Source organism: Salmo salar, chromosome 12 (assembly GCF_965601325.2).
Source record: "Salmo salar chromosome 12, fSalSal1, whole genome shotgun sequence".
Classification (NCBI taxonomy): Eukaryota; Metazoa; Chordata; class Actinopteri; order Salmoniformes; family Salmonidae; genus Salmo; species Salmo salar.
In genome coordinates this window covers 58,599,962-58,627,374 of record NC_138302.1, presented here as the reverse complement: position 1 = coordinate 58,627,374, position 27,413 = coordinate 58,599,962, and the positions used below count along the sequence as shown (strand labels likewise).

General features: G+C 47.2%; 1 protein-coding gene across 1 annotated transcript in view; it reads left to right on the top strand.

Moving 5' to 3' along the window:
- LOC106565330 (receptor-type tyrosine-protein phosphatase gamma) overlaps positions 1-27,413 on the top strand; it is a 307,706-nt gene that overhangs the window by 238,018 nt on the left and 42,275 nt on the right. Inside the window, exons 6-8 of the mRNA XM_014132317.3 lie at positions 1,200-1,266; positions 12,859-13,016; positions 16,925-17,123. Coding sequence (XP_013987792.1) covers positions 1,200-1,266; positions 12,859-13,016; positions 16,925-17,123 — 424 coding nt within the window. The remainder of the gene's footprint in view (positions 1-1,199; positions 1,267-12,858; positions 13,017-16,924; positions 17,124-27,413) is intronic.

The following is a 27,413-nucleotide window of genomic DNA, read 5'->3' as shown; positions in this document are numbered from 1 at the left end:
GATGTTGGAGAGGTGGCTCATGGTAGAGAAATTAACAGTCAATTCTCTGGCAACAGCTCTGGTGGACATTCCTGCACTCAGAATGCCAAAATTGCACACTCCCTCAACTTGAGACATCTGTGGCATTGTGTTATGTGACAAAACTGCACATTTTAGAATGGCCTTTTATTGTTCCTTGCACAAAGTGCACCTGTGTAATTATCATGCCGTGTAATCAACTTCTTGATATGCCACACATGTCAGGTAGATGGATTATCTTGGCAAAGGATAAATGCTCACTAACAGGGATGAACATTTCTGGGATCTTTTATTTCAGCTCATGAAACATGGGACCAACAAACATTTTATTTCCACAATTAAATGAACCCTCAAATGATGACACTTCAACCGAGCACCCTCAAGGAGGAGAGCTCCACTTTATTTCCCTCTTTGTTTACACGTGTGCGCTTAACCCAGCACCAACACTCCAGCTCATCACTCTCCAGCGTACACCCATGGTAATCACTAGATCAAGGTTCACTCCGCTCTGTCTGTCATATGTTCTATTTCTAGTTCTATTATGGCGATGCGGTCTATTACTTAGGAAGCACTCTACTGAAGCACTCAGAGCCACACAGAGTGGCTAGGCCAGGGTCGTTTCTCTCTCAGATCAGAGAAGCAGGCAGGGTTGGAATGGGGACACAGGTGTTCCTATGTAGGTCTGTGGATAGACAGTGATGGACCTTGTGTGTATGAAAACCTAAATGCTACCACTGTGTTTCTGACAGCCTATTGCTTACAGCAATTAGCATCAGCACGCGCACACATTTATCCTGCTGAATTGCATTTTACAGAACAGGACACACACACACACACACACCAGCTTAGCATCTTTAATCGATGAGGAGGAGCTGCTTTTGGTTCCCTAAGGCTGCGTGAATGGTCGCTAAGGGGGTTCATATTATTTTCCACATTCAATGCTTAGCTACATTTACTCTCATTTACACTCAGTTACTTTTACTCTCATTGGACTGACCTGAATTAGGGAGGAGGAGGATTGGTTCCCATGTCCCAACACCGTTTTACCCCCCCTCTAAGCGTAAATAGGACACTGGGAATATTGGTAATAAATTAGGAGTACGCCGAACTGAGTGTGGGTACTGTAACTGCTGTTCTGGGCTGTCCTGTAAAAGAGCCTGTCTCTTGTTCGGTGTCGTCAGGTGGGGCGGCGAGACAATCCAGCCGTAGAACCCATCATCCAGGGACTGAAACGGGTCGTACACCACGGTGAGTAAATCCCTGGCACTCACACTACTACTGTCACACACTCACACGCGCACACACACACTCAATCTCCCTCTTGCTCTCAGCAGTTTGCTGCGTTCTCACTGTGATGTTGTTCGGCAGCCGTAGTTCTATAGCACTTCTCACTTAGCCTTTAAACTACAGAGCATCAGTAGAGCACCAGGTTCTCAGTCTTCACACGGAAACATTGATATACAGACACACTAACGGATTGCTAGAGGACCTAGGCGTCATCACTTTCACTAAAGAGGGCTTTCAGTCACGTACAAGAGCATTAAATGAATGTCGACAGCAAACATACACAACTAAAAAAAGAGACAGAGAAATGATTTCCCAAGGACATAGTTGTTTGTGAGGTTAATGCGAAGTGATTGCTTCAGACCTCACACGTCTCCCAGACTTAGAGATTCCGTGCCTCTCGTCTGGTCATCCTTCGGTTTGTTCAGGCTTTTGAAGATACTTAACCTTGGTGTTCAATTTTATTCCCAAATTAGTATGACCACAAGCTCTGAGCCCGGTCTTGCATCAAGACGAAGGCAGCACAGCGAGCTACCACCGCTCGCTGTTTCTCTGTGTAGCGCCGCAAAGAAGAGACGGAACAGTTAATTGCATCTAAGCCTCAATTAGTCAACGCTCCGTCGCTTGCTCACATACACAGACAGAGAGAACTTACACAGCGGCAACATCAGATGCACGCTTGCTTGAACCATTAATCTTTAATGCTAGGGGGAGACAGATGTGCCTAGCTGCAGTGTGTGTTGTATGAAATCAGAGTTGGTGTGAGCTGCGAGCGGCGTGTGGTTGGTAGCTGGTGTCTACAAACATGCGTTATGTCGTGTCTCCACCTGCCCATTTAAATGTGCTTTAGCATGTGTCCATAATACTTTGGTCCATCTGCATACACACACACACACACACACACACACACACACACACACACACACACACACACACACACACACACACACACACACACACACACACACACACACACACCGACAAACACACACACACACGGCTCTATTGAGCCATGCAGCTGTGTGTGTATGTGCCTGCACGCTTTGTGTGTACCAACACATACGGCTGGTTTAACAATGTGCTGCTGACGTAGTTCTCTTTATGTGGGTCAACTCAGAGATGGAGAGAAGACGTGTTAATGGAGGAACGGAATAAACTGAGAGCATATAGCCGTAAAATGCAGACCTCTTTACTCATGCTGATTAATCTCACACAACTGTATCCTTCGTGCTTCTCTGGGTCTCTCTCCCATTCATTACACTGACTCCCTATACTGGATGATCTGCCATGGCTGGAACAGGGCAAAAATGGGGCTAGCATGCAGGTGGTATCGCTTGATTTAGATGTCTAAAGTGGTTACTCTGTGAGGTAGGCCAATCAAGTCACTACACATGGTCTCCCGAACACAGATCAAGCCTACTCCTAGGATTTAAAAGCATGCTCAGTAGAGAATCTCCAATTAAAGTGTTTTTAGATCAGGAATAGGCCTCCGGTAAACCGCCCTTGGTGTTGAGCATTCAGACTTGTGTTGAATCTAGAGGCCCTCCTTGTTGGAGGAAGGGCTGGGTCCGGTCAGCCTGGGTTGTGGTGTTGTTTTGATGGTCCAAGGGAGGCTCCTGGCCCACTGGCTGGGTAATTAGGATGCATCCCAAATGGTACGCTATTCACTACTTAGTGCACTACTTTTGGCCACAGCCCTATTGACTACGGCCCATAGGGCTCTGGTCAAAAGTAGTGCAATACATAGGTGATAGGGTGCCATTTGGGATGCACATTTAATGTCTTCTCTTCTAGCGGGGTGGCGGTGGCAGGGTTTCCGCTAGCTTGTTAGCCTCAGCCATCCATCCATCAGCAGGTCTGAGGCAGAGCCACGATACAGCTGTGCTGTCTGAGGGCAGGCGGGTAGTAGAGATGCGGTGAATACTGAAGCAGCTCACGATGTCGGGAACGGAAAGCTGCTTCCGTTCAGATAAGTATGTTGTACAGTCATGTCCACTTTCCCGCCCCATGTCCCACCCACCTACATGACAGTTAGAAGGTTCTTCCACGTACCAGATGATATGGTTTATATCTCAACCCCAAGCTTAGTGTCCTGTTGCCACCCCAGATTGTCTCCAGCTCCCAATTTACTACCCCACATTGTCTCCAGGTCCCACTTTACTTTCCCAGTATTTCTCCAGACGCACCCTTGACTACCCCAGATCGTCTCCAGCTCCCACTTGACTACCCCAGATTGTCTCCAGGCCCCACTTTACTACCCCAGATTGTCTCCAGCTTCCACTTTACTTCCCCACATTGTCTCCAGGCCCCACTTTACTACCCCAGATTGTCTCCAGTTCCCACTTTACTACTCCAGATTGTCTGCAGGCCCCACTTTACTACCCCAGATTGTCTCCAGTTCCCACTTTACTACCCCCGATTGTCTCAAGCGCCCACTTTACTACCCCGGATTGTCTCCAGCTCCCACTTTACTACCCCAGATTGTCTTCAGCCTCCACTTTACTACCCTAGATTGTCTTCAGCCTCCACTTTACTATGCCAGATTGTCTCCAGATCCTATCTACCTTACTACCCCTACATCAAATGTGTCAAACAAGCCAATTCAATCCGGCACAAATAGCTTTTTCCCAGCAAAAAACCCATCTCAATGTGACCCACCACCTTGATTCGGACTTATGTAGCAACATTTTAATTTTAAATTTTTACATTGGATAAAAGTAGAGACTCAGAGCTAGAAAATTGTATACCATACACTGCAGTTGAGGAATAATGGAAAATAATTCTGCTTTGAAAGTTGATAAACCTGTAGCCTCACTTTTGAGAAAATGGCTGTTGAATGTTTTGGTACACTTACTGGAGAGCTCTTCGTTCACACCCTCTTAAGCCTTAGCCCCACCTATCTCTTTAACAATTCACATGTGAGGCCATGTGCTAAACAGAGTGAGCTAAACAATGAACCATAATGCCAACCCACACTACTAGCAATACAAACTGATTGTCATAGCTAGCCACCATGCATGCATCTGCAGGTAGCTAAAGCTAACCAACTAGGTTCAATGTTAGCTATTTACCTAACATTAGGCTATGACTAGCAATGCAAATAGCTTTCTGAGATACTAATAAAGTTACTACACGTAACGTTAGCTAGCGAGACAGCTAGCTAGCTAACAGTACGTTTTAACTTGCAATGAAAATGACTTTCTGACAAAATTACAAATGTATAATATCTGAAAATGTATCTAGACTCTTACCTGTATACATAGATGAACGCTTCTCCCTCTCTGTCATAGATACCATGGTTGCCATTAGTTTGAAGATGTAATCCGTAGACAGATGTTTTATACAACAGCCTTCTGTGGTCTCTTTTCGACTCCCTCCTCATTTGCAATTATACTCTGCTTCCACTGGGCCTTCCACTGATTTGAAAACTTGGTCAACTTCTTCCGTGACAACAACACTGTTGATAGTCATTTATTCCCCATAACTGTCATCAGAATACTCTACATTGTCTGGTTCAATGAAAATGTTTTTACCTAAATGAGGCATTTCTTAATCTTCTGAGTCAGAGAAAGTCAGCACGGCAAGATCATCCTCCAGAAAGTAGTCCATCACACATTTTTCCCACTGATCTTTGTCGATAGTTGCTGTTAAATTCAGGGTAGCAATGTTGAGAGCAGTAGCAACACTTTTGCAGTTCAGTTCTCTATGATATATTTCAAAAAAGCCTTGGTAGCAAGAATTATCTACACATACTGAGCAGCTCATGTTATAGACAGAAGCATGCTACATGGCAGATCAATCCGACCTCATCAAATCAAATCAAATGTATTTATATAGCCCTTCTTACATCAGCTGATATCTCAAAGTGCTGTACAGAAACCCAGCCTAAAACCCCAAACAGCAAGCAATGCAGGTGTAGAAGCACGGTGGCTAGGAAAAACTCCCTAGAAAGGCCAAAACCTAGGAAGAAACCTAGAGAGGAACCAGGCTATGAGGGGTGGCCAGTCCTCTTCTGGCTGTGCCGGGTGGAGATTATAACAGAACATGGCAAAGATGTTCAAATGTTCATAAATGACCAGCATGGTCAAATAATAATATTCACAGTAGTTGTCGAGGGTGCAACAAGTCAGCACCTCAAGAGTAACTGTCAGTTGGCTTTTCATAGCCGATCATTGAGAGTATCATTACCGCTCCTGCTGTCTCTAGAGAGTTGAAAACAGCAGGTCTGGGACAGGTAGCACGTCCGGTGAACAGGTCAGGGTTCCATAGCCGCAGGCAGAACAGTTGAAACTGGAGCAGCAGCACGGCCAGGTGGACTGGGGACAGCAAGGAGTCATCATGCCAGGTAGTCCTGAGTCATGGTCCTAGGGCTCAGGTCCTCCGAGAGAGAGAGAGAGAGAGAGAGAAAGAAAGAAAGAAAATACTTCACAAAGGACACCGGATAAGACAGGAGAAATACTCCAGATATAACAGACTGACCCTAGTCCCCCGACACATAAACTACTGCAGCATAAATACTGGAGGCTGAGACAGGAGGGGTTGGGAGACACTGTGGCCCCATCCGATGATACCCCCGGACAGGGCCAAACAGGCAGGATATAACCCCACCCACTTTGCCAAAGCACAGCCCCCACACCACTAGAGGGATATCTTCATCCACCAACTTACCATCCTGAGTCAAGGCCGAGTATAGCCCACAAAGATCTCCGCCACAGCACAACCCAAGGAGGGGGGGCACCAACCCAGACAGGAAGACCACGTCAGTGACTCAACCCACTCACGTGACTCACCCCTCCTAGAGACGGCATGGAAGACCACCAGTAAGCCAGTGACTTAGAAGGGTTAGAGGCAGAGAATAGGGTTGTAATAGGGTTAGAGGCAGAGAATCCCAGTGGAGAGAGGGGAACCGGCCAGGCTGATACAGCAAGGGTGGTTCGTTGCTCCAGAGCCTTTCCGTTTACCTTCACACTCCTGGGCCAGACTACACTCAATCATATGACCTACTGAAGAGATGAGTCTTCAGTAAAGACTTAAAGGTTGAGACCGAGTCTGCGTCTCTCACATGGGTAGGCAGACCATTCCATAAAAATGGAGCTCTATCGGAGAAAGCCCTGCCTCCAGCTGTTTGCTTAGAAATTCTAGGAACAATTAGGAGGCCTGCGTCTTGTGACTGTAGCGTACGTGTAGGTATGTACGGCAGGACCAAATCGGAAAGATACGTAGGAGCAAGCCCATGTAATGCTTTGTAGGTTATCAGTAAAACCTTGAAATCAGCCCTTGCCTTAACCTGTTAGGGCTAGGGGGCAGTATTGACACGGCCGGATAAAAACGTACCCGATTTAATCTGGTTACTACTCCTGCCCAGTAACTAGAATATGCACATAATTATTGGCTTTGGATAGAAAACACCCTAAAGTTTTTAAAACTGTTTGAATGGTGTCTGTGAGTATAACAGAACTCATATGGAAGGCCAAAACCTGAGAAGATTCCATGCAGGAAGTGGCCTGTATGACAAGTTGTTGTTCATCTTGGCTCTTTTTATTGAAGACTGAGGATCTTTGCTATAACGTGACACTTCCTACGGCTCCCATAGGCTCTCAGAGCCCGGGAAAAAGCTGAATGATATCGAGGCAGCCTCTGGCTGAAACACATTATCGCGTTTGGCAAGTGGCCGATCAGAGTACTATGGGCTTAGGCGCGTGCCCGAGTCAACCCCATGCTTTATTTTCTTTCGTCTGTTTACCTAAACGCAGATTCCCAGGCGGAATATTATCGCTTTTTTACGAAAAAAATATCATAAAAATTGATTTTAAACAGCGGTTGACATGCTTCGAAGTATGGTAATGGAATATTTAGAAATCTTTTGTTCAGAAATGCGCCATGCTCATCACCCTTATTTACCCTTTCGGATAGTGTCTTGAACGCACGAACAAAACGCCGCTATTTGGATATAACAATGGATTATTTGGGACCAAACCAACATTTGTTATTGAAGTCGAAGTCCTGGGAGTGCATTCTGACGAAGAACAGCAAAGGTAATAACATTTTTCTTATAGTAAATCTGACTTTGGTGAGTGCTAAACTTGCTGGGTGTCTAAATAGCTAGCCCTGTGATGCCGGGCTATCTACTGAGAATATTGCAAAATGTGCTTTCACCGAAAAGCTATTTTAAAATCGGACATAATGAGTGCATAGAGGAGTTCTGTATCTATAATTCTTAAAATAATTGTTATGTTTTTTGTGAACGTTTATCGTGAGTAATTTAGTAAATTCATCGGCAGTGTTCGGTGGGAATGCTAGTCACATGCTAGTCACATGCTAATGTAAAAAGCTGGTTTTTGATATAAATATGAACTTGATTGAACAAAACATGCATGTATTGTATAACATAATGTCCTAGGGTTGTCATCTGATGAAGATCATCAAAGGTTAGTGCTGCATTTAGCTGTGGTTTGGGTTTATGTGACATTATATGCTAGCTTGAAAAATGGGTGTCTGATTATTTCTGGCTGGGTACTCTGCTGACATAATCTAATGTTTTGCTGTCGTTGTAAAGCCTTTTTGAAATCGGACAGTGTGGTTAGATTAACGAGAGTCTTGTCTTTAAAATGGTGTAAAATAGTCATATGTTTGAAAAATTGAAGTTTTTGCATTTTTGAGGTATTTGAATATCGCGCCACGGGATTACACTGGCTGTTGAGTAGGTGGGACGCAAGCCGATAGAGGTTAACAGGAAACCAGTGTAGGGAGGCTAGCACTGGAGTAATATGATCAAATTTTTTGGTTCTAGTCAGGATTCTAACAGCCATATTTAGCACTAACTGAAGTTTATTTAGTGCTTTATCCGGGTAGCCGGAAAGTAGAGCATTGCAGTAGTCTAACCTAGAAGTAACAAAAGCATGGATATATTTTTCTGCATCATTTTTGGACAGAAAGTTTCTGATTTTTGCAATGTTACGTAGATGGAAAAAAGCTGTCCTTGAAACAGTCTTGATATGTTCGTCAAAAGAGAGACCAGGATCCAGAGTAACGCCGAGGTCCTTCACAGTTTTATTTGAGACGACTGTACAACAATCAAGATTAATTGTCAGATTCAACAGAAGATCTCTTTGTTTCTTGGGACCTAGAACAAGCCTCTCTGTTTTGTCCGAGTTTAAAAGTAGAAAGTTTGCAGCCATCCACTTCCTTATGTCTGAAACACAGGCTTCTAGCGAGGGCAATTTTGGGACTTCACCATGTTTCATTGAAATGTACAGCTGTGTGTCATCCGCATAGCAGTGAAAGTTAACATTATGTTTTTGAATGACATCCACAAGAGGTAAAATATATAGTGAAAACAATAGTGGTCCTAAAATGGAACCTTGAGGAACACCGAAATTTACAGTTGATTTGTCAGAGGACAAACCATTCACAGAGACAAACTGATATATTTCCGACAGATAAGATCTAAACCAGGCCAGAACTTGTCCGTATAGACCAATTTTGTTTCCAATCTCTCCAAAAGAATGTGGTGATCGATGGTATCAAAAGCAGCGCTAAGGTCAAGGGGCACGAGGACAAATGCAGAGCCTTGGTCTGACGCCATTAAAAGGCTATTTACCACCTTCACAAGTGCAGTTTCGGTGCTATGATGGGGTCTAAAACCAGACTGAAGCATTTCGTATTCATTGTTTGTCTTCAGGAAGCCAGTGAGTTGCTGCGCAACAGCTTTTTCAAAGAATTTTGAGAGGAATGGAAGATTCGATATAGGCCGATAGTTTTTTATATTTTCTGGGTCAAGGTTTGGCTTTTTCAAGAGAGGTTTTATTACTGCCACTTCTAGTGAGTTTGTACACATCCGGTGGATAAAGAGCCGTTTATTATGTTCAACATAGGAGGGCCAAGCACAGGAAGCAGCTCTTTCAGTAGTTTAGTTGGAATAGGGTCCAGTATGCAGCTTGAAGGTTTAGAGGCCATGATTATTTTCATCATTGTGTCAAGAGATATAGTACTAAAACACTTGAGTGTCTCCCTTGATCCTAGGTCCTGGCAGAGTTGTGCAGACTCAGGACAACTGAGCTTTGGAGGAATACGCAGATTTAAAGAGGAGTCTGTAATTTTCTTTCTAATGATCATGATCTTTTCCTCAAAGAAGTTCATGAATTTATTACTGCTAAAGTGAAAGCCATCCTCTCTTGGGGAATGCTGCTTTTTAGTTAGCTTTGCGACAGTATCAAAAATAAATTTAGGATTGTTCTTATTTTCCTCAATTAAGTTGGAAAAATAGGATGATCGAGCAGCAGTGAGGGCTCTTTGATACTGCACGGTACTGTCTTTCCAAGCTAGTCGGAAGGCTTACAGTTTGGTGTGGCGCCATTTCCATTCCAATTTTCTAGAAGCTTGCTTCAGAGCTCGTGTATTTTCTGTATACCATGTAGCTAGTTTCTTATGACAAATGTTTTTAGTTTTTAGGGGTGCAACTGCATCTAGGGTATTGCGCAAGGTTAAATTGAGTTTCTCAGTTAGGTGGTTAACTGATTTTTGTTCTCTGATGTCCTTGGGTAGGCAGAGGGAGTCTGGAAGGGCATCAAGGAATCTTTGGGTTGTCTGAGAATTTATAGCATGACTTTTGATGCTCCTTGGTTGGGGTCTGAGCAGATTATTTGTTGCGATTGCAAATGTAATAAAATGGTGGTCCGATAGTCCAGGATTATGAGGAAAAACATTAAGATCCACAACATTTATTCCATGGGACAAAACTAGGTCCAGGTTATGACTGTGGCAGTGAGTAGGTCCAGAGACATGTTGGACAAAACCCACTGAGTCGATGATGGCTCCGAAAGCCTTTTGGAGTGGGTCTGTGGACTTTTCTATGTGAATATTAAAGTCACCAAAAACGTGAATATTATCTGCTATGACTACAATGTCCGATAGGAATTCAGGGAACTCAGTGAGCAACGCTGTATATGGCCCAGGAGGCCTGTAAACAGTAGCTATAAAAAGTGATTGAGTAGGCTGCATAGATTTCATGACTAGAAGCTCAAAAGACGAAAATGTCAGTGGGGGGGGGGTTTGAAATTTGCTATCGTAAATGTTAGCAACACCTCCGCCTTTGCGGGATGCACAGGGGATATGGTCACTAGTGTAACCAGGAGGTGAGGCCACGTTTAACACAGTAAATTCATCAGGTTTCAGTCAGGCCAATCACATCAAGATTATGATCAGTGATTAGTTCCTTGACTATAACTGCCTTTGAAGTGAGGGATCTAACATTAAGTAGCCCTATTTTGAGATGTGACGTATCACGATCTCTTTCAATAATGGCAGGAATGGAGGAGGTCTTTATTCTAGTGAGATTGCTAGGGCGAACACCGCCATGTTTAGTTTTGCCCAACCTAGGTCGAGGCACAGACACGGTCTCAATGGGGATAGCTGAGCTGACTACACTGACTGTGCTAGTGGCAGACTCCACTAAGCTGGCCTGGCCTGCACCCTATTTCATTGTGGAGCTAAGGGAGTTAGAGCCCTGTCTATGTTCGTAGATAAGATGAGAGCACCCTTCCAGCTAGGATGGAGTCCGTCACTCCTCAACAGGCCAGGCTTGGTCCTGTTTGTGGGTGAGTCGCAGAAAGAGGGCCAATTATCTACAAATTCTATCTTTTGGGAGGGGCAGAAAACAGTTTTCAACCAGCAATTGACTTGTGAAACTGTAGAGCTCATCACTCCCCCTAACTGGGAGGGGGCCAGAGACAATTACTCGATGCCGACACATCTTTCTAGCTGATTTACACGCTGAAGCTATGTTGCGCTTGGTGACCTCGGACTGTTTCATCCTAACATCGTTGGTGCCGACGTGGATAACAATATCTCTATACTCTCTACACTCGCCAGTTTTAGCTTTAGCCAGCACCATCTTCAGATTAGCCTTAACGTCGGTAGCCCTGCCCCCTGGTAAACAGTGTATGATCGCTAGATGATTCGTTTTAAGTCTAATACTGCTGGTAATGGAGTCGCCAATGACTAGGGTTTTCAATTTGTCAGAGCTAATGGTGTGAAGCTTCGGCGTCTCAGACCCCGTAACGGGAGGAGTAGAGACCAGAGAAGGCTCGGCCTCTGACTCCGACTCGCTGCTTAATGGGGAGAACCGGTTGAAAGTTTCTGTCGGCTGAATGAGCGACACCGGTTGAGCATTCCTACAGCATTTCCCTCCAGAAGCCATGAGAAAGTTGTCCGGCTGCGGGGACCGTGTGAGGGGAATTATACTAACGTTACTATCTGTACTTACTGGTGGCACAGACGCTGTTTCATCCTTTCCTACACTGAAATTACCCTTGCCTAACGATTGCGTCTGAAGCTGGGCTTGCAGCACAGCTATCCTCGCCGTAAGGCGATCGTTCTCCTGTATATTATGAGTACAGCGACTGCAATTATAAGGCATCATGTTAATGTTACTACTTAGTTTCGGCTGTTAGATGTCCTGACGAACCATGTCCAGATAAAGCGTCTGGAGTGAAAAAGTTTAATGAAGAAAAGTTGAGTGAGGGAAAAACAAAAAATATAAACGGTAATTAAAAAGTAGAAACCGTAAAGTTGTCAGGTAGCAAAGTAAGGTTGGCCTCATCTCTCGGCATGTCCAGCCCAACTATTATCTCAGCCAATCATGGATAGCGGGAAGTTTCTTGGCTTTTTCTGTGGCACAACCAACTAGTCTAACAATTGTATTTGTATTTACAGATGACATACAACTTTTTTATTCCAGATGGCATACACCTTTTTATGTTCCAGAAAGCATTTCTGCCAAATAACTCATTTTGATTAAAAAAAAGGTTTTACTGTCAAATGCCTTACCTGTGAAATAGTGATGTGCGACATACACCTAGCTTCTTAAAACGGGTCACAAATGACTATTTCAAATTGAAACTGTGTAGAATTGATAATGGACCTACTGCAATTATAGTCTCTTCACTCTACCCAGCTGGCTAACAGTCATTAAAAAAAACTAGACAGTCAGGGAACCATGAAAATTCCAAAAGCGATTGATAACTATTTTTTATATATTCTTTTTATACATTTTGACCTCCGGACCTTGGTGAAGACTGAATGTGTTATTTCATAGTTTTGATGTCTTAACTATTATTCTACAATGTAGAAAATAGTAAAAATACAGAAAACCCTTTGAAGAAGTGGATGTGTCCAAACCTTTGACTGGTACTATATGTCAGTTGTTAATAAACACAGAACCTTCTACCTCTTTTAAAATGAAATACTAGACATGTGGGGTAAAAAAATCCACCATATTCTAAACATGTGGTGATTGAAAAAGGCGTAAAGATACAATATAATGTATGCATTTTCTATTTAATTATGTGGGAATAATTATGCCTGCACTTTGTTTACATTGTGTGGGTCTCTGAGTGTGTACTGTATGTGGGCTGTGGGTATGGCTGTGTTTGAATGTGTTTCTCTGTGTTGATGTGTGAGTTCCTGTGTCCTCTCTCCCCTCAAGAGAAGGATGCACTGTTAGTGTGTGGTTCTCTGTGTTAATATGTGTTTATGTGTTTTCTCTCCACCCTCCAGAGAAGGAGACATTCCTGAGTTCATTCGTCCTGAGGGATCTGCTACCATCATCGTTGGGGAGTTACTACCGATACACAGGCTCTCTCACCATCCCGCCCTGCAGCAAGGTGGTCGAGTGGATCATCTTATCCAGACCCGTTTTCCTCTCCCACTCACAGGTCAGTTACACATGCACAGACACACACACACTATCATCCCACTATTTCTATATACCCACCTACTTCTCCCCTATTCCCCTACTCCCCTCCTTCTCCCCTTCCTCTCCTTCCTCCTCCTCCTTCTCTTCCTCTGTGTATCAAACATTATAGTCCAGGTAGCAGGTAATGGACTCTAACATATATTTATGTAACTTTCAAAATTCTTTGTTAGTTTACAATTGTACAATTTATGCTCCCCACATATAAAAAGTGCTGGAAAGCCCCGAATGCAATATTGTAATTTTTATGACTCACACGGTGGAGGAACATATTAGCTGTAGTCTACTGTACATGGTGGAGGAACATATTGCCTGTAGCCTACTGTACATGGTGGATGAACATATTGCCTGTAGCCTACTGTACATGGTGGAGGAACATATTGCCTGTAGCCTACTGTACAATGTGGAGGAACATATTTCCTGTAGCCTACTGTACAGTCGTGGCCAAAGGTTTTGAGAATGACACAAATATTAATTTTCACAAAGTCTGCTGCCTCAGTTTGTATGATGGCAATTTGCATATACTCCAGAATGTTATGAAGAGTGATCAGATGAATTGCAATTAATTGCAAAGTCCCTCTTTGCCATGCAAATGAACTGAATCCCCCAAAAAACATTTCCACTGCATTTCAGCCCTGCCACAAAAGGACCAGCTGACATCATGTCAGTGATTCTCTCGTTAACACAGGTGTGAGTGTTGACGAGGACAAGGCTGGAGATCACTCTGTCATGCTGATTGAGTTTGAACAACAGACTGGAAGCTTCAAAAGGAGGGTGGTGCTTGGAATCATTGTTCTTCCTCTGTCAATCATGGTTACCTGCAAGAAAACACGTGCCGTCATCATTGCTTTGCACAAAAAGGGCTTAACAGGCAAGGATATTGCTGGCAGTAAGATTGCACCTAAATCAACCATTTATCGGATCATCAAGAACTTCAAGGAGAGCGGTTCAATTGTTTTGAAGAAGGCTTCAGGGCGCCCACGAAAGTCCAGCAAGTGCCAGGACCCTCTCCTAAAGTTGATTCAGCTGCGGGATCGGGGCACCACCAATACAGAGCTTGCTCAGGAATGGCAGCAGGCAGGTGGGAGTGCATCTGCACGCACAGTGAGGCGAAGACTTTTGGAGGATGACCTGGTGTCAAGAAGGGCCGCAAAGAAGCCACTTCTCTCCAGGAAAAACATCAGTGACAGACTGATATTCTGCAAAAGGTACAGGGATTGGACTGCTGAGGACTGGGGAAAGTCATTTTCTCTGATGAATCCCCTTTCCGATTGTTTGGGGCATCTGGAAAAAGCTTGTCCGGAGAAGACAAGGTGAGCGCTACCATCAGTCCTGTGTCATGCCAACAGTAAAGCATCCTGAGACCATTCATTTGTGGGGTTGCTTGTCAGCCATGGGAGTGGGCTCACTCACAATTTTGCCTAAGAACACAGCCATGAATAAAGAATGGTACCAACACATCCTCCGAGAGCAACTTCTCCCAACCATCCAGGAACAGTTTGGTGACGAACAATGCCTTTTCCAGCATGATGGAGCACCTTGCCATAAGGCAAAAGTGATAACTAAGTGGCTCAGGGAACAAAACATCGATATTTTGGGTCCATGGCCAGGAAACTCCCCAGACCTTATTCCAATTGAGAACTTGTGGTCAATCCTCAAGCAACTCCAAGCATTGATTATGCAAGAATGGGCTGCCATCAGTCAGGATGTGGCCCAGAAGTTAATTGACAGCATGCCAGGGCGGATTGCAGAGGTCTTGAAAAAGAAGGGTCAACACTGCAAATATTGACTCTTTGCATCAACTTCATGTAATTGTCAATAAAAGCCTTTGACACTTATGAAACTTCAGTATTCCATAGTAACATCTGACAAAAATATCTAAAGACTCTGAAGCAGCAGACTTTGAAAATTAATATTTGTGTCATTCTCAAAACTTTTGGCCACGACTGTACATGGTGGAGGAACATATTGCCTGTAGCCTACTGTACAATGTGGAGGAACATTTTGCCTGTAGCCTACGGTATATGGTGGAGGAACATATTGCCTCTAGTCTACTGTACATGGTAAGCTGTAGGTGCCCTTGTTTGGCCCTACACCCAAACAAGGGCACTGCGTTCATCCACCTCTGGCCTGCTCGCCTCCCTACCTCTGAGGAAGCACAGTTCCCGCTCAGCCCAGTCAAAACTGTTCGCTGCTCTGGCACCCCAATGGTGGAACAAGCTCCCTCACGACGCCAGGACAGCGGAGTCAATCACCACCTTCCGGAGACACCTGAAACCCCACCTCTTTAAGGAATACCTGGGATAGGATAAAGTAATCCTTCTAACCCCCCCTTAAAAGATTTAGATGCACTATTGTAAAGTGGTTGTTCCACTGGATATTATAAGGTGAATGCACCAATTTGTAAGTCTCTCTGGATAAGAGCGTCTGCTAAATGACTTAAATGTTAAATGTAAAATGATTTTTCTACAATATTCACAACATATTGACACAATTACAATCTTTATAGAATACAAATCTAATTTGATCAATTACATGTGGAAATACGTATTTGAGTGAACATTAGCAAGCCAACAGCAGATTAGATTAAACAGGAAGTGAATTATCCCCTCCCTCTCTCCCCGGTTTTAGCTTGTGGCTGGCTAGGTTTAGGATATTTACTTGCCCATACCAGTGACAGAATTAGCTATGTTATCGACATGTGGCATTACACAAACAAAATCTAGCTCTCTTATTTTGCCAGATAGAAAGAAATAGCCACAAATTCATTCAGAGACGGAGGGAGACGATAGCTAGCTATAGCAAGCTAACGTTAGCAGCTGCCTCTTCAACAAGAAGCAACTGTGACAACATTGATTTTAAGATTTAAAAAAATATATATACTTCTCCATTGAGCAAAATCCACAATCCACCCCTCCAAAGAAAGCATGGCTCTTGGGCTTCCCCGAAATGCCACCACATCAATGATCTGATCTACGCCCGAAGCGTTGCATTTCAGTTTAGCCCGCATAGAAAACTCCACCGGAACCTGGCCAAATTACCAAAAAGCACAGCCCCCACAAACACCTTGAAAACCTACTCTATACAGTAACCTCCGTCGCAGCCAAAACTACTCTTTCCCATAGGCTTGTACTATCTATAGCAGGGTATCCCAAACTCTGTCATCGGGCCCCCTCTGGGTGCACGTTTAGTTTTTTGCCCAACACAGCTGATTCAAATAATCTAATCTTGACGATGAATTGGCTATTTTAATCAGCTGTGTAGTGCTAGGGCAAAAACCAAAACGTGCACCAGGGTGGTGCAGGCTTTTAAATTCCCTCTGACACCAGGTTGACTATTACGCACCAAACCAGGTGCTGTACTGTATGTCCAACACTTGGTTATACACACATCTATTGACATATCCACATATTATTTCCTCGAGTGTTACAGTACATATTTGAAGAGCTCCGGACGAGATATGTCCATAAACTTGCAGCAGACGACAAATCCTTTCTTCTGTATTGGTTAGCGGGATGGAAAGCATTGACTGTGTTCTGCGATGTTTTATGGCGTTCACAGATGGTCTCTTTATGAATCTGTAAATCATTTTTCTGTGCGTCCATGATTCCAGCCGATCTTTAATGTGTAGTCATTACAGCGCTCTGTAGGAAATCAGTCAAAGAGATCCATGTCAGCAAATTCGCCCCATTGAAATGTTACACACTCCTCGGGCCAGTTGAGCGGAACAGCAGCCCGTTCATGTCCTTTACTTCAGGGACACCCCTTCCACCCAACACACGCAAAAACACACACACGCGCAACCACCCCAGCTCGTGCCTTACTGAAGACTATCTCTTTCTCTCTCGCTCCCTCTCTCTCTGTGTCTAGCTGGAGGCGTTCTACTCCATCTTCACCACGGAGCAGCAGGACCATGTGAAGTCGGTAGAATACCTGAGAAACAACTACAGACCCCTCCAGGACCTGGACAACCGGGAGGTGTTGAAGTCTGCTGTTAAAGATGCCTGGCAGAGGGACCTGACCGACAACCTGGGACTGGGTACAGATGGCACCACAGACGCATCCAGAGGTACCACACTACACCGTTTCTTCTAGTCAGTCAGTCAGTCAGAGACGCCTGATTGACAGCCTGGGGACGGACCCCCACGGCACCACAGACGCATCCAGAGGGACCACTGCACCTGATCTGACCTTACGCTGACTCTCACTCTGTCACTCAGTCTCTGTCATTTTTCCATACCATGTATTAACTCATACTCACTCACTTATACAGACTTTCAGTTATTTATTGCCTTTCTCTCTTTGTATACAATAATTTTTTCTTACTTTATTTTCCATCACAAACATTGTTAGTTGAGGCTCCGCTAAAACCGCTTGAGTCCATCCATCCAGAAAGGCTCCTGCCTCTTTAAACGTGGGCTCTCTCTTTGTTTTGAGTGTGGCTAGTAGAGAGAATTGATCAGGTGCGCTTGTGATGAAGTGGGAGCTAGCGCTGTAATGGGCTGCAGCAGTATTTATCATTAATATGCACACTAAAAATAAAGCCATACAAATTAAGTTGTGAAATTGCTTTTGTGGCAATTATGTCAGTTGAGGGGATGGGTGGAACAAGTCCTGGACCAACAAACATCTCTCTCTCTCTATCTCTCTCTCTCTCGCTCTCTCTTTCTCTCTCTTTTTAAAAAATCTATTATTAATGTATCTCTCATTTCTCTCTCCTCCCTCCCACTCTCCCTCATTTCTATCTTGTTCTCTCTCCCTTCTCTTCCTCTCATCTTTCTATCGCTATTTCCTCCTCCATTTGTCCCATTTTCTCTCTCCTCGCTCTCATAAGACGACTCTGAACACAGGGTTTAGTATGAGGGAGCCGCTCTCCTCAGCGTTTAACTCCTCTCCTCCTCTCCTTTCTTCCTCTCTTCTCTCCTCTCCTCTGCTCTGAATGTGGAGAGATGTGTGTCTGTGCCCTCTTTTCTGGCTTGCGGATGATACGGTGAATGATGATTATGGTGGTGATGAGGGTCATAATGCCCTCAACTGGTGAATGACATGTGTAGTGTCGAGCTCTCGAAGCAGTAACAGAGGACTTCCATTAGGCATCAGTCACAGTGTGTTTCTCAACCTAACCATCTCTTTTTCATCCTCCCCACCTCTACTCGCTATGCCTTCTCCTTTCCTTTCTCTTTCCCTGCATGCCTCGCTCTCTCTCTCTCTCTCTCTCCCCCCTCACACCCCACCTCCATTTCATATATTATACATCATATGTTTCCAGTGATTTAGAAAGTTTGCTTACAAAATAGTTGCGACATTTACCTGCGATGGTGCGTTTCCATTAAACTACATTTCCATTGGTCTGATAAAAACAGCTGGACGTAATGACGTCACACCTAAAAAATAAAAAATGCAAAAAATGTTTCAAAAACTTAGGCAAATTGACAGCATCCTGTATGGCTGCACCCACCTATCTGTTTCATATCTCAGGAAGCCTGCAAAAGCCAGCACGGATAGAATACAAGAACTGACTAATATTTTCCATATTCTAATAATATCGCCACGGACCGTGCCATGGTGAAACTTGCACTCCTGCTGACCTGAAATAATTGGATGGTGAAACTTTCACCCAGCCAGCCAACCAGAAAAGCAAAGCAATGCAAAGCGTTTCAGGCATTCTTGAAAGTCAAGTCAATCCTGCAAAGAAACCTTATTTTTTATAGCCTAGTTAAAAAAAAAATATTTAGCGACCAGTAGGTATTTAGAATTAAATGTGGAGTGGAGCTTTTTATAGTTACGGGATGACATCATGTGCCCCACCTTTATTCTGCAATCATTATTTATTTTTTTAAAAACTCTGTTTACATCATCATTTGTCGCAATAAAAAAAAGTATACAAAAAAATCCACCCGTCATACAGATAAAAATGGTGTCGATCTTTAGAACATTTCTCATATAGCTGCCGTTTCCATTACACATGTCGCAATGTTGACGTTTTTTGCAAAAATTTCATTTGTTGAATTAACCTGACTATTCACACTACTTTCATATAATTTTCTCTGTAGTGGAAAAAGGGAGAAATCTCAGACAGACACACCCTCAATAAAACACATAATGATATTAGATGCCTGTCCAGTGCCCATACTGTGGCCTACAGCACCACCTTCAGGTTATGTATAGTACTGCTCAAGGATTCCTTCATACACAGGAAATGGCAATGGTTACAGAATAGACAGCTTGCCTTACCATCAGTGTAATAGTGGCTCCCCTTGAGTGATTCTGAATGTATCTACTGCTTCCTTTGAACTGTATTTCTGTCTCTATTGGTTTCACTGTTGCTGCCATTGAAAACCAAGCCTTGTGTAATCTAACTTGTACGGCTCAGAATATGTGTCATGATGTTCAATTTCTCATGTAAACAAAGTTATATGGTTTTATTGCAGCCAGATAAGTAGTTACGGCTCTTGTGTCTTGGGAAGCCTCCTCATTCATATTTTCCTTTTCATGAGGAGGTTGTCTAAAGCTGTGTGTTGTCCTCCTCCAGTCTACAGCCACCGGTCTCTCCATGTATCTCTCTAGTCCTCCACCCATCCATCTCTCCATTCCTCTGTCTCTCCATGGCTCCTATCTATCTATCTATCTATCTATCTATCTATCTATCTATCTATCTATCTATCTATCTATCTATCTATCTATCTATCTATCTATCTATCTATCTATCTATCTATCTATCTATCTATCTATCTATCTATCTATCTATCTATCTATCTATCTATCTATCTATCTATCTATTCACCCCTTCACCCCTCCACCCCTCCATCTCTTTACCCCTTTACCCCTCCATCTCTCCATCTCCTCACCCCTCCATCTCTTCACCCCTCCATCTCTCTGTCTCTTCACCCCTCCATCTCTTCACCCCTCCATCTCTTCACCCCTCCATCTCTTCACCCCTCCATCTCTTCACCCCTCCACCCCTCCATCTCTTCACCCCTCCATCTCTTCACCCCTTCACCCCTCCACCTCTTCACCCCTCCACCCCTTCACCCCTCCATCCCTTTACCCCTCCATCCCTTTACCCCTCCATCTCTTCACCCCTCCATCTCTTTACCCCTCCATCTCTTCACCCCTCCATCTCTTCACCCCTCCATCTCTTCACCCCTTCACCCCTCCATCTCTTCACCCCTCCATCTCTTCACCCCTCCATCTCTTCACCTCTTTACCCCTTCACCCCTCCATCTCTTCACCCCTCCATCTCTTCACCCCTGCATCTCTTCACCCCTCCACCTCTTCACCCCTCCACCCCTCCACCCCTTCACCCCTCCATCCCTTTACCCCTCCATCCCTTTACCCCTCCATCTCTTCACCCCTCCATCTCTTTACCCCTCCATCTCTTCACCCCTCCATCTCTTCACCTCTTCACCCCTTCACCCCTCCATCTCTTCACCCCTCCATCTCTTCACCCCTCCATCTATTCACCCCTCCATCTCTTCACCTCTTCACCCCTTCACCCCTCCATCTCTTCACCCCTCCATCTCTCCATCTCTCCATCTCTTCACCCCTCCATCTCTTCACCCCTCCACCCCTCCATCTCTTCACCCCTCCATCTCTTCACCCCTCCACCCCTCCATCTCTTCACCCCTCCATCTCTTCACCCCTTCACCCCTCCACCTCTTCACCCCTCCACCCCTTCACCCCTCCATCCCTTTACCCCTCCATCCCTTTACCCCTCCATCTCTTCACCCCTCCATCTCTTCACCCCTTCACCCCTCCACCTCTTCACCCCTCCACCCCTTCACCCCTCCATCCCTTTACCCCTCCATCCCTTTACCCCTCCATCCCTTTACCCCTCCATCCCTTTACCCCTCCATCTCTTCACCCCTCCATCTCTTCACCCCTCCATCTCTTCACCCCTCCACCCCTCCATCTCTTCACCCCTCCATCTCTTCACCCCTTCACCCCTCCACCTCTTCACCCCTCCACCCCTTCACCCCTCCATCCCTTTACCCCTCCATCTCTTCACCCCTCCATCTCTTCACCCCTCCACCCCTCCATCTCTTCACCCCTCCATCTCTTCACCTCTTCACCCCTTCACCCCTCCATCTCTTCACCCCTCCATCTCTCCACCCCTCCATCTCGTCATCTCTTCACCCCTCCATCTCTTCACCCCTCCATCTCTTCACCCCTCCACCCCTCCATCTCTTCACCCCTCCATCTCTTCACCCCTCCATCTCTTCACCCCTCCATCTCTTCACCCCACCATCTCTTTACCCTCCATCTCTTCACCCCTCATCTCTTCACCCCTCCATCTCTTCACCCCTTCACCCCTCCATCTCTTCACCCCTTCACCCCTCCATCTCTTCACCCCTCCATCTCTTCACCCCTTCACCCCTCCATCTCTTCACCGCTTCACCCCTCCATCTCTTCACCCCTCCATCTCTTCACCCCTCCATCACTTCACCCCTTCAACCCTCCATCTCTTCACCCCTCCATCTCTTCACCCCTCCATCTCTTCACCCCTCCATCTCTTCACCCCTTCATCTCTTCACCCCTTCACCCCTCCATCTCTTCACCCCTTCACCCCTCCATCTCTTCACCCCTCCATCTCTGCACCCCTCCATCTCTTCACCCCTCCATCTCTTCACCCCTTCACCCCTCCATCACTTCACCCCTTCACCCCTCCATCTCTTCACCCCTCCATCTCTTCATCTCTTCATGCCTTCACCCCTCCATCTCTTCACAGCTTCACCCCTCCATCTCTTCACCCCTCCATCTCTTCACCCCTCCATCACTTCACCCCTTCAACCCTCCATCTCTTCAACCCTCCATCTCTTCACCCCTCCATCTCTTCACCCCTTCACCTCTTCATCTCTTCACCCCCTCACCCCTCCATCTCTTCACCCCTCCATCTCTTCAGCCCTTCAACCCTCCATCTCTTCACCCCTCCATCTCTTCACCCCTTCATCTCTTCACCCCTTCACCCCTCCATCACTTCACCCCTCCATCTCTTCATCTCTTCACCCCTTCACCCCTCCATCTCTTCACCTCTTCACCCCTCCATCTCTTCACCTCTTCACCCCTCCATCTCTTCACCCCTCCATCTCTTCACCCCTTCATCTCTTCACCACTTCACCCATCCATCTCTTCACCCCTTCACCTCTTCACCACTTCACCCATCCATCTCTTCACCACTTCACCCATCCATCTCTTCACCCATCCATCCCTTCACCCCTCCATCTCTTCACCCCTCCATCTCTTCACCCCTCCATCTCTTCACCTCTTCACCCCTTCACCCCTCCATCTCTTCACCCCTCCATCTCTCCACCTCTTCACCCCTCCATCTCTTCACCTCTTCACCCCTCCATCTCTTCACCCCTCCATCTCTTCACCCCTTCATCTCTTCACCACTTCACCCATCCATCTCTTCACCCCTCCATCTCTTCACCCCTTCACCCCTCCATCTCTTCACCCCTCCATCTCTTCACCCCTTCACCTCTTCACCACTTCACCCATCCATCTCTTCACCACTTCACCCATCCATCTCTTCACCCATCCATCCCTTCACCCCTCCATCTCTTCACCCCTCCATCTCTTCACCCCTCCATCTCTTCACCTCTTCACCCCTTCACCCCTCCATCTCTTCACCCCTCCATCTCTCCATCTCTTCACCCCTCCATCTCTTCACCCCTCCATCTCTTCACCCCTCCACCCCTCCATCTCTTCACCCCTCCATCTCTTCACCCCTCCCCCTCTTCACCCCTCCACCCCTCCATCCCTTCACCCCTCCATCTCTTCACCCCTCCACCCCTCCACCCTTCCATCTCTTCACCCCTCCATCTCTTCACCCCTTCACCCCTCCACCTCTTCACCCCTCCACCCCTTTACCCCTCCATCCCTTTACCCCTCCATCTCTTTACCCCTCCATCTCTTCACCCCTCCATCTCTTCACCCCTCCATCTCTTCACCCCTCCATCTCTTCACCCCTCCATCTCTTCACCCCTCCACCCCTCCATCTCTTCACCCCTCCACCCCTCCACCCCTTCACCCCTCCATCTCTTTACCCCTCCATCTCTTTACCCCTCCATCTCTTCACCCCTCCATCTCTTCACCCCTCCATCTCTTCACCCCTCCATCTCTTCACCCCTCCACCCCTCCATCTCTTCACCCCTCCATCTCTTCACCCCTTCACCCCTCCACCTCTTCACCCCTCCACCCCTCCACCCCTTCACCCCTCCATCCCTTTACCCCTCCATCCCTTTACCCCTCCATCCCTTTACCCCTCCATCTCTTCACCCCTCCATCTCTTCACCCCTCCATCTCTTCACCCCTCCACCCCTCCATCTCTTCACCCCTCCATCTCTTTACCCCTCCATCTCTTCACCCCTCCATCTCTTTACCCCTCCATCTCTTCACCCCTCCATCTCTTTACCCTCCATCTCTTCACCCCTCCATCTCTTCACCCCTCCATCTCTTCACCCCTTCACCCCTCCATCCCTTCACCCCTCCATCTCTTCACCCCTCCATCTCTCCATCTCTTCACCCCTCCATCTCTTCACCCCTCCACCCCTCCATCTCTTCACCCCTCCATCTCTTCACCCCTCCACCTCTTCACCCCTCCACCCCTCCATCCCTTTACCCCTCCATCCCTTTACCCCTCCATCTCTTCACCCCTCCATCTCTTCACCCCTCCATCTCTTCACCTCTTCACACCTTCACCCCTCCATCTCTCCACCCCTCCATCTCTTCACCCCTCCATCTCTTCACCCCTCCATCTCTTCACCCCTTCACCCCTCCACCCCTTCACCCCTCCATCTCTTTACCCCTCCATCTCTTTACCCCTCCATCTCTTCACCCCTCCATCTCTTCACCCCTCCATCTCTTCACCCCTCCATCTCTTCACCCCTCCACCCCTCCATCTCTTCACCCCTCCATCTCTTCACCCCTTCACCCCTCCACCTCTTCACCCCTCCACCCCTCCACCCCTTCACCCCTCCATCCCTTTACCCCTCCATCCCTTTACCCCTCCATCTCTTCACCCCTCCATCTCTTCACCCCTCCACCCCTCCATCTCTTCACCCCTCCATCTCTTTACCCCTCCATCTCTTCACCCCTCCATCTCTTTACCCCTCCATCTCTTCACCCCTCCATCTCTTTACCCTCCATCTCTTCACCCCTCCATCTCTTCACCCCTCCATCTCTTCATCTCGTTACCCCTCCATCTATTCACCCCTTCACCCCTCCATCTCTTCACCCCTCCATCTATTCACCCCTTCACCCCTCCATCTATTCACCCCTTCACCCCTCCATCTCTTCACCCCTTCACCCCTCCATCTCTTCACCCCTCTATCTCTTCACCCCTTTAACACTTCACCCCTTCAACCCTCCATCTCTTCACCCCTCCATCTCTTCACCCCTTCATCTCTTCACCCCTTCACCCCTCCATCTCTTCACCCCTTCACCCCTCCATCTCCTCACCCCTCCATCTCTTCACCCCTCCATCTCTTCACCCCTCCATCACTTCACCCCTTCACCCCTCCATCTCTTCACCCCTCCATCTCTTCATCTCTTCACCCCTTCACCCCTCCATCTCTTCACCGCTTCACCCCTCCATCTCTTCACCCCTCCATCACTTCACCCCTTCAACCCTCCATCTCTTCAACCCTCCATCTCTTCACCCCTCCATCTCTTCACCCCTTCATCTCTTCACCCCTTCAACTCTTCACCCCTCCATCTCTTCACCCCTTCACCCCTCCATCTCTTCACCCCTCCATCTCTTCACCCCTCCATCTCTTCACCCCTACAACCCTCCATCTCTTCACCCCTCCATCTCTTCACCCCTTCATCTCTTCACCCCTTCACCCCTCCATCACTTCACCCCTGCATCTCTTCATCTCTTCACCCCTTCACCCCTCCATCTCTTCACCTCTTCACCCCTCCATCTCTTCACCCCTCCATCTCTTCACCCCTTCACCCCTCCATCTCTTCACCACTTCACCCATCCATCTCTTCACCCCTTCACCTCTTCACCACTTCACCCATCCATCTCTTCACCACTTCACCCATCCATCTCTTCACCCATCCATCTCTTCACCCCTCCATCTCTTCACCCCTCCATCTCTTCACCCCTCCATCTCTTCACCTCTTCACCCCTTCACCCCTCCATCTCTTCACACCTCCATCTCTCCATCTCTTCACCCCTCCATCTCTTCACCCCTCCACCCCTCCATCTCTTCACCCCTCCATCTCTTCACCCCTCCACCTCTTCACCCCTCCACCCCTCCATCCCTTTACCCCTCCATCCCTTTACCCCTCCATCTCTTCACCCCTCCATCTCTTCACCCCTCCATCTCTTCACCTCTTCACCCCTTCACCCCTCCATCTCTTCACCCCTCCATCTCTCCACCCCTCCATCTCTTCACCCCTCCATCTCTTCACCCCTCCACCCCTCCACCCCTCCATCTCTTCACCCCTCCACCCCTTCACCCCTTCACCCCTCCACCCCTTCACCCCTCCATCCCTTTACCCCTCCATCCCTTTACCCCTCCATCTCTTCACCTCTCCATCTCTTTACCCCTCCATCTCTTCACCCCTCCATCTCTTCACCCCTCCATCTCTTCACCGTTTCACCCCTCCATCTCTTCACCCCTCCATCTCTTCACCCCTCCATCACTTCACCCCTTCAACCCTCCATCTCTTCACCCCTCCATCTCTTCACCCCTCCATCTCTTCACCCCTTCATCTCTTCACCCCTTCACCTCTTCACCCCTCCATCTCTTCACCCCTTCACCCCTCCATCTCTTCACCCCTTCACCCCTCCATCTCTTCACCCCTCCATCTCTTCACCCCTTCATCTCTTCACCCCTTCACCCCTCCATCACTTCACCCCTTCACCCCTCCATCTCTTCACCCCTCCATCTCTTCATCTCTTCACCACTTCACCCCTCCATCTCTTCACCTCTTCACCCCTCCATCTCTTCACCCCTTCACCCCTCCATCTCTTCACCCCTTCACCCCTCCATCTCTTCACCCCTTCACCACTCCATCTCTTCACCACTTCACCCATCCATCTCTTCACCCCTTCACCTCTTCACCCCTTCACCCCTCCATCTCTTCACCCCTCCATCACTTCACCCCTTCAACCCTCCATCTCTTCACCCCTCCATCTCTTCACCCCTCCATCTCTTCACCCCTTCATCTCTTCACCCCTTCACCTCTTCACCCCTCCATCTCTTCACCCCTTCACCCCTCCATCTCTTCACCCCTCCATCTCTTCAGCCCTTCAACCCTCCATCTCTTCACCCCTCCATCTCTTCACCCCTTCATCTCTTCACCCCTTCACCCCTCCATCACTTCACCCCTTCACCCCTCCATCTCTTCACCCCTCCATCTCTTCATCTCTTCACCCCTTTACCCCTCCATCTCTTCACCTCTTCACCCCTCCATCTCTTCACCCCTTCACCCCTCCATCTCTTCACCCCTTCACCCCTCCATCTCTCCACCCCTCCATCTCTTCATTTCTTCACCCCTCCATCTCTTCATCTCGTTACCCCTCCATCTATTCACCCCTTCACCCCTCCATCTCTTCACCCCTCCATCTATTCACCCCTTCACCCCTCCATCTCTTCACCCCTTCACCCCTCCATCTCTTCACCCCTCTATCTCTTCACCCCTTTACCTCTTCACCCCTTCAACCCTCCATCTCTTCACCCCTCCATCTCTTCACCCCTTCATCTCTTCACCCCTTCACCCCTCCATCTCTTCACCCCTTCACCCCTCCATCTCCTCACCCCTCCATCTCTTCACCCCTCCATCTCTTCACCCCTTCATCTCTTCACCCCTTCACCCCTCCATCACTTCACCCCTTCACCCCTCCATCTCTTCATCTCTTCACCCCTTCACCCCTCCATCTCTTCACCGCTTCACCCCTCCATCTCTTCACCCCTCCATCACTTCACCCCTTCAACCCTCCATCTCTTCAACCCTCCATCTCTTCACCCCTTCATCTCTTCACCCCTTCAACTCTTCACCCCTCCATCTCTTCACCCCTTCACCCCTCCATCTCTTCACCCCTCCATCTCTTCACCCCTCCATCTCTTCACCCCTACAACCCTCCATCTCTTCACCCCTCCATCTCTTCACCCCTTCATCTCTTCACCCCTTCACCCCTCCATCACTTCACCCCTGCATCTCTTCATCTCTTCACCCCTTCACCCCTCCATCTCTTCACCTCTTCACCCCTCCATCTCTTCACCCCTCCATCTCTTCACCCCTTCACCCCTCCATCTCTTCACCACTTCACCCATCCATCTCTTCACCCCTTCACCTCTTCACCACTTCACCCATCCATCTCTTCACCACTTCACCCATCCATCTC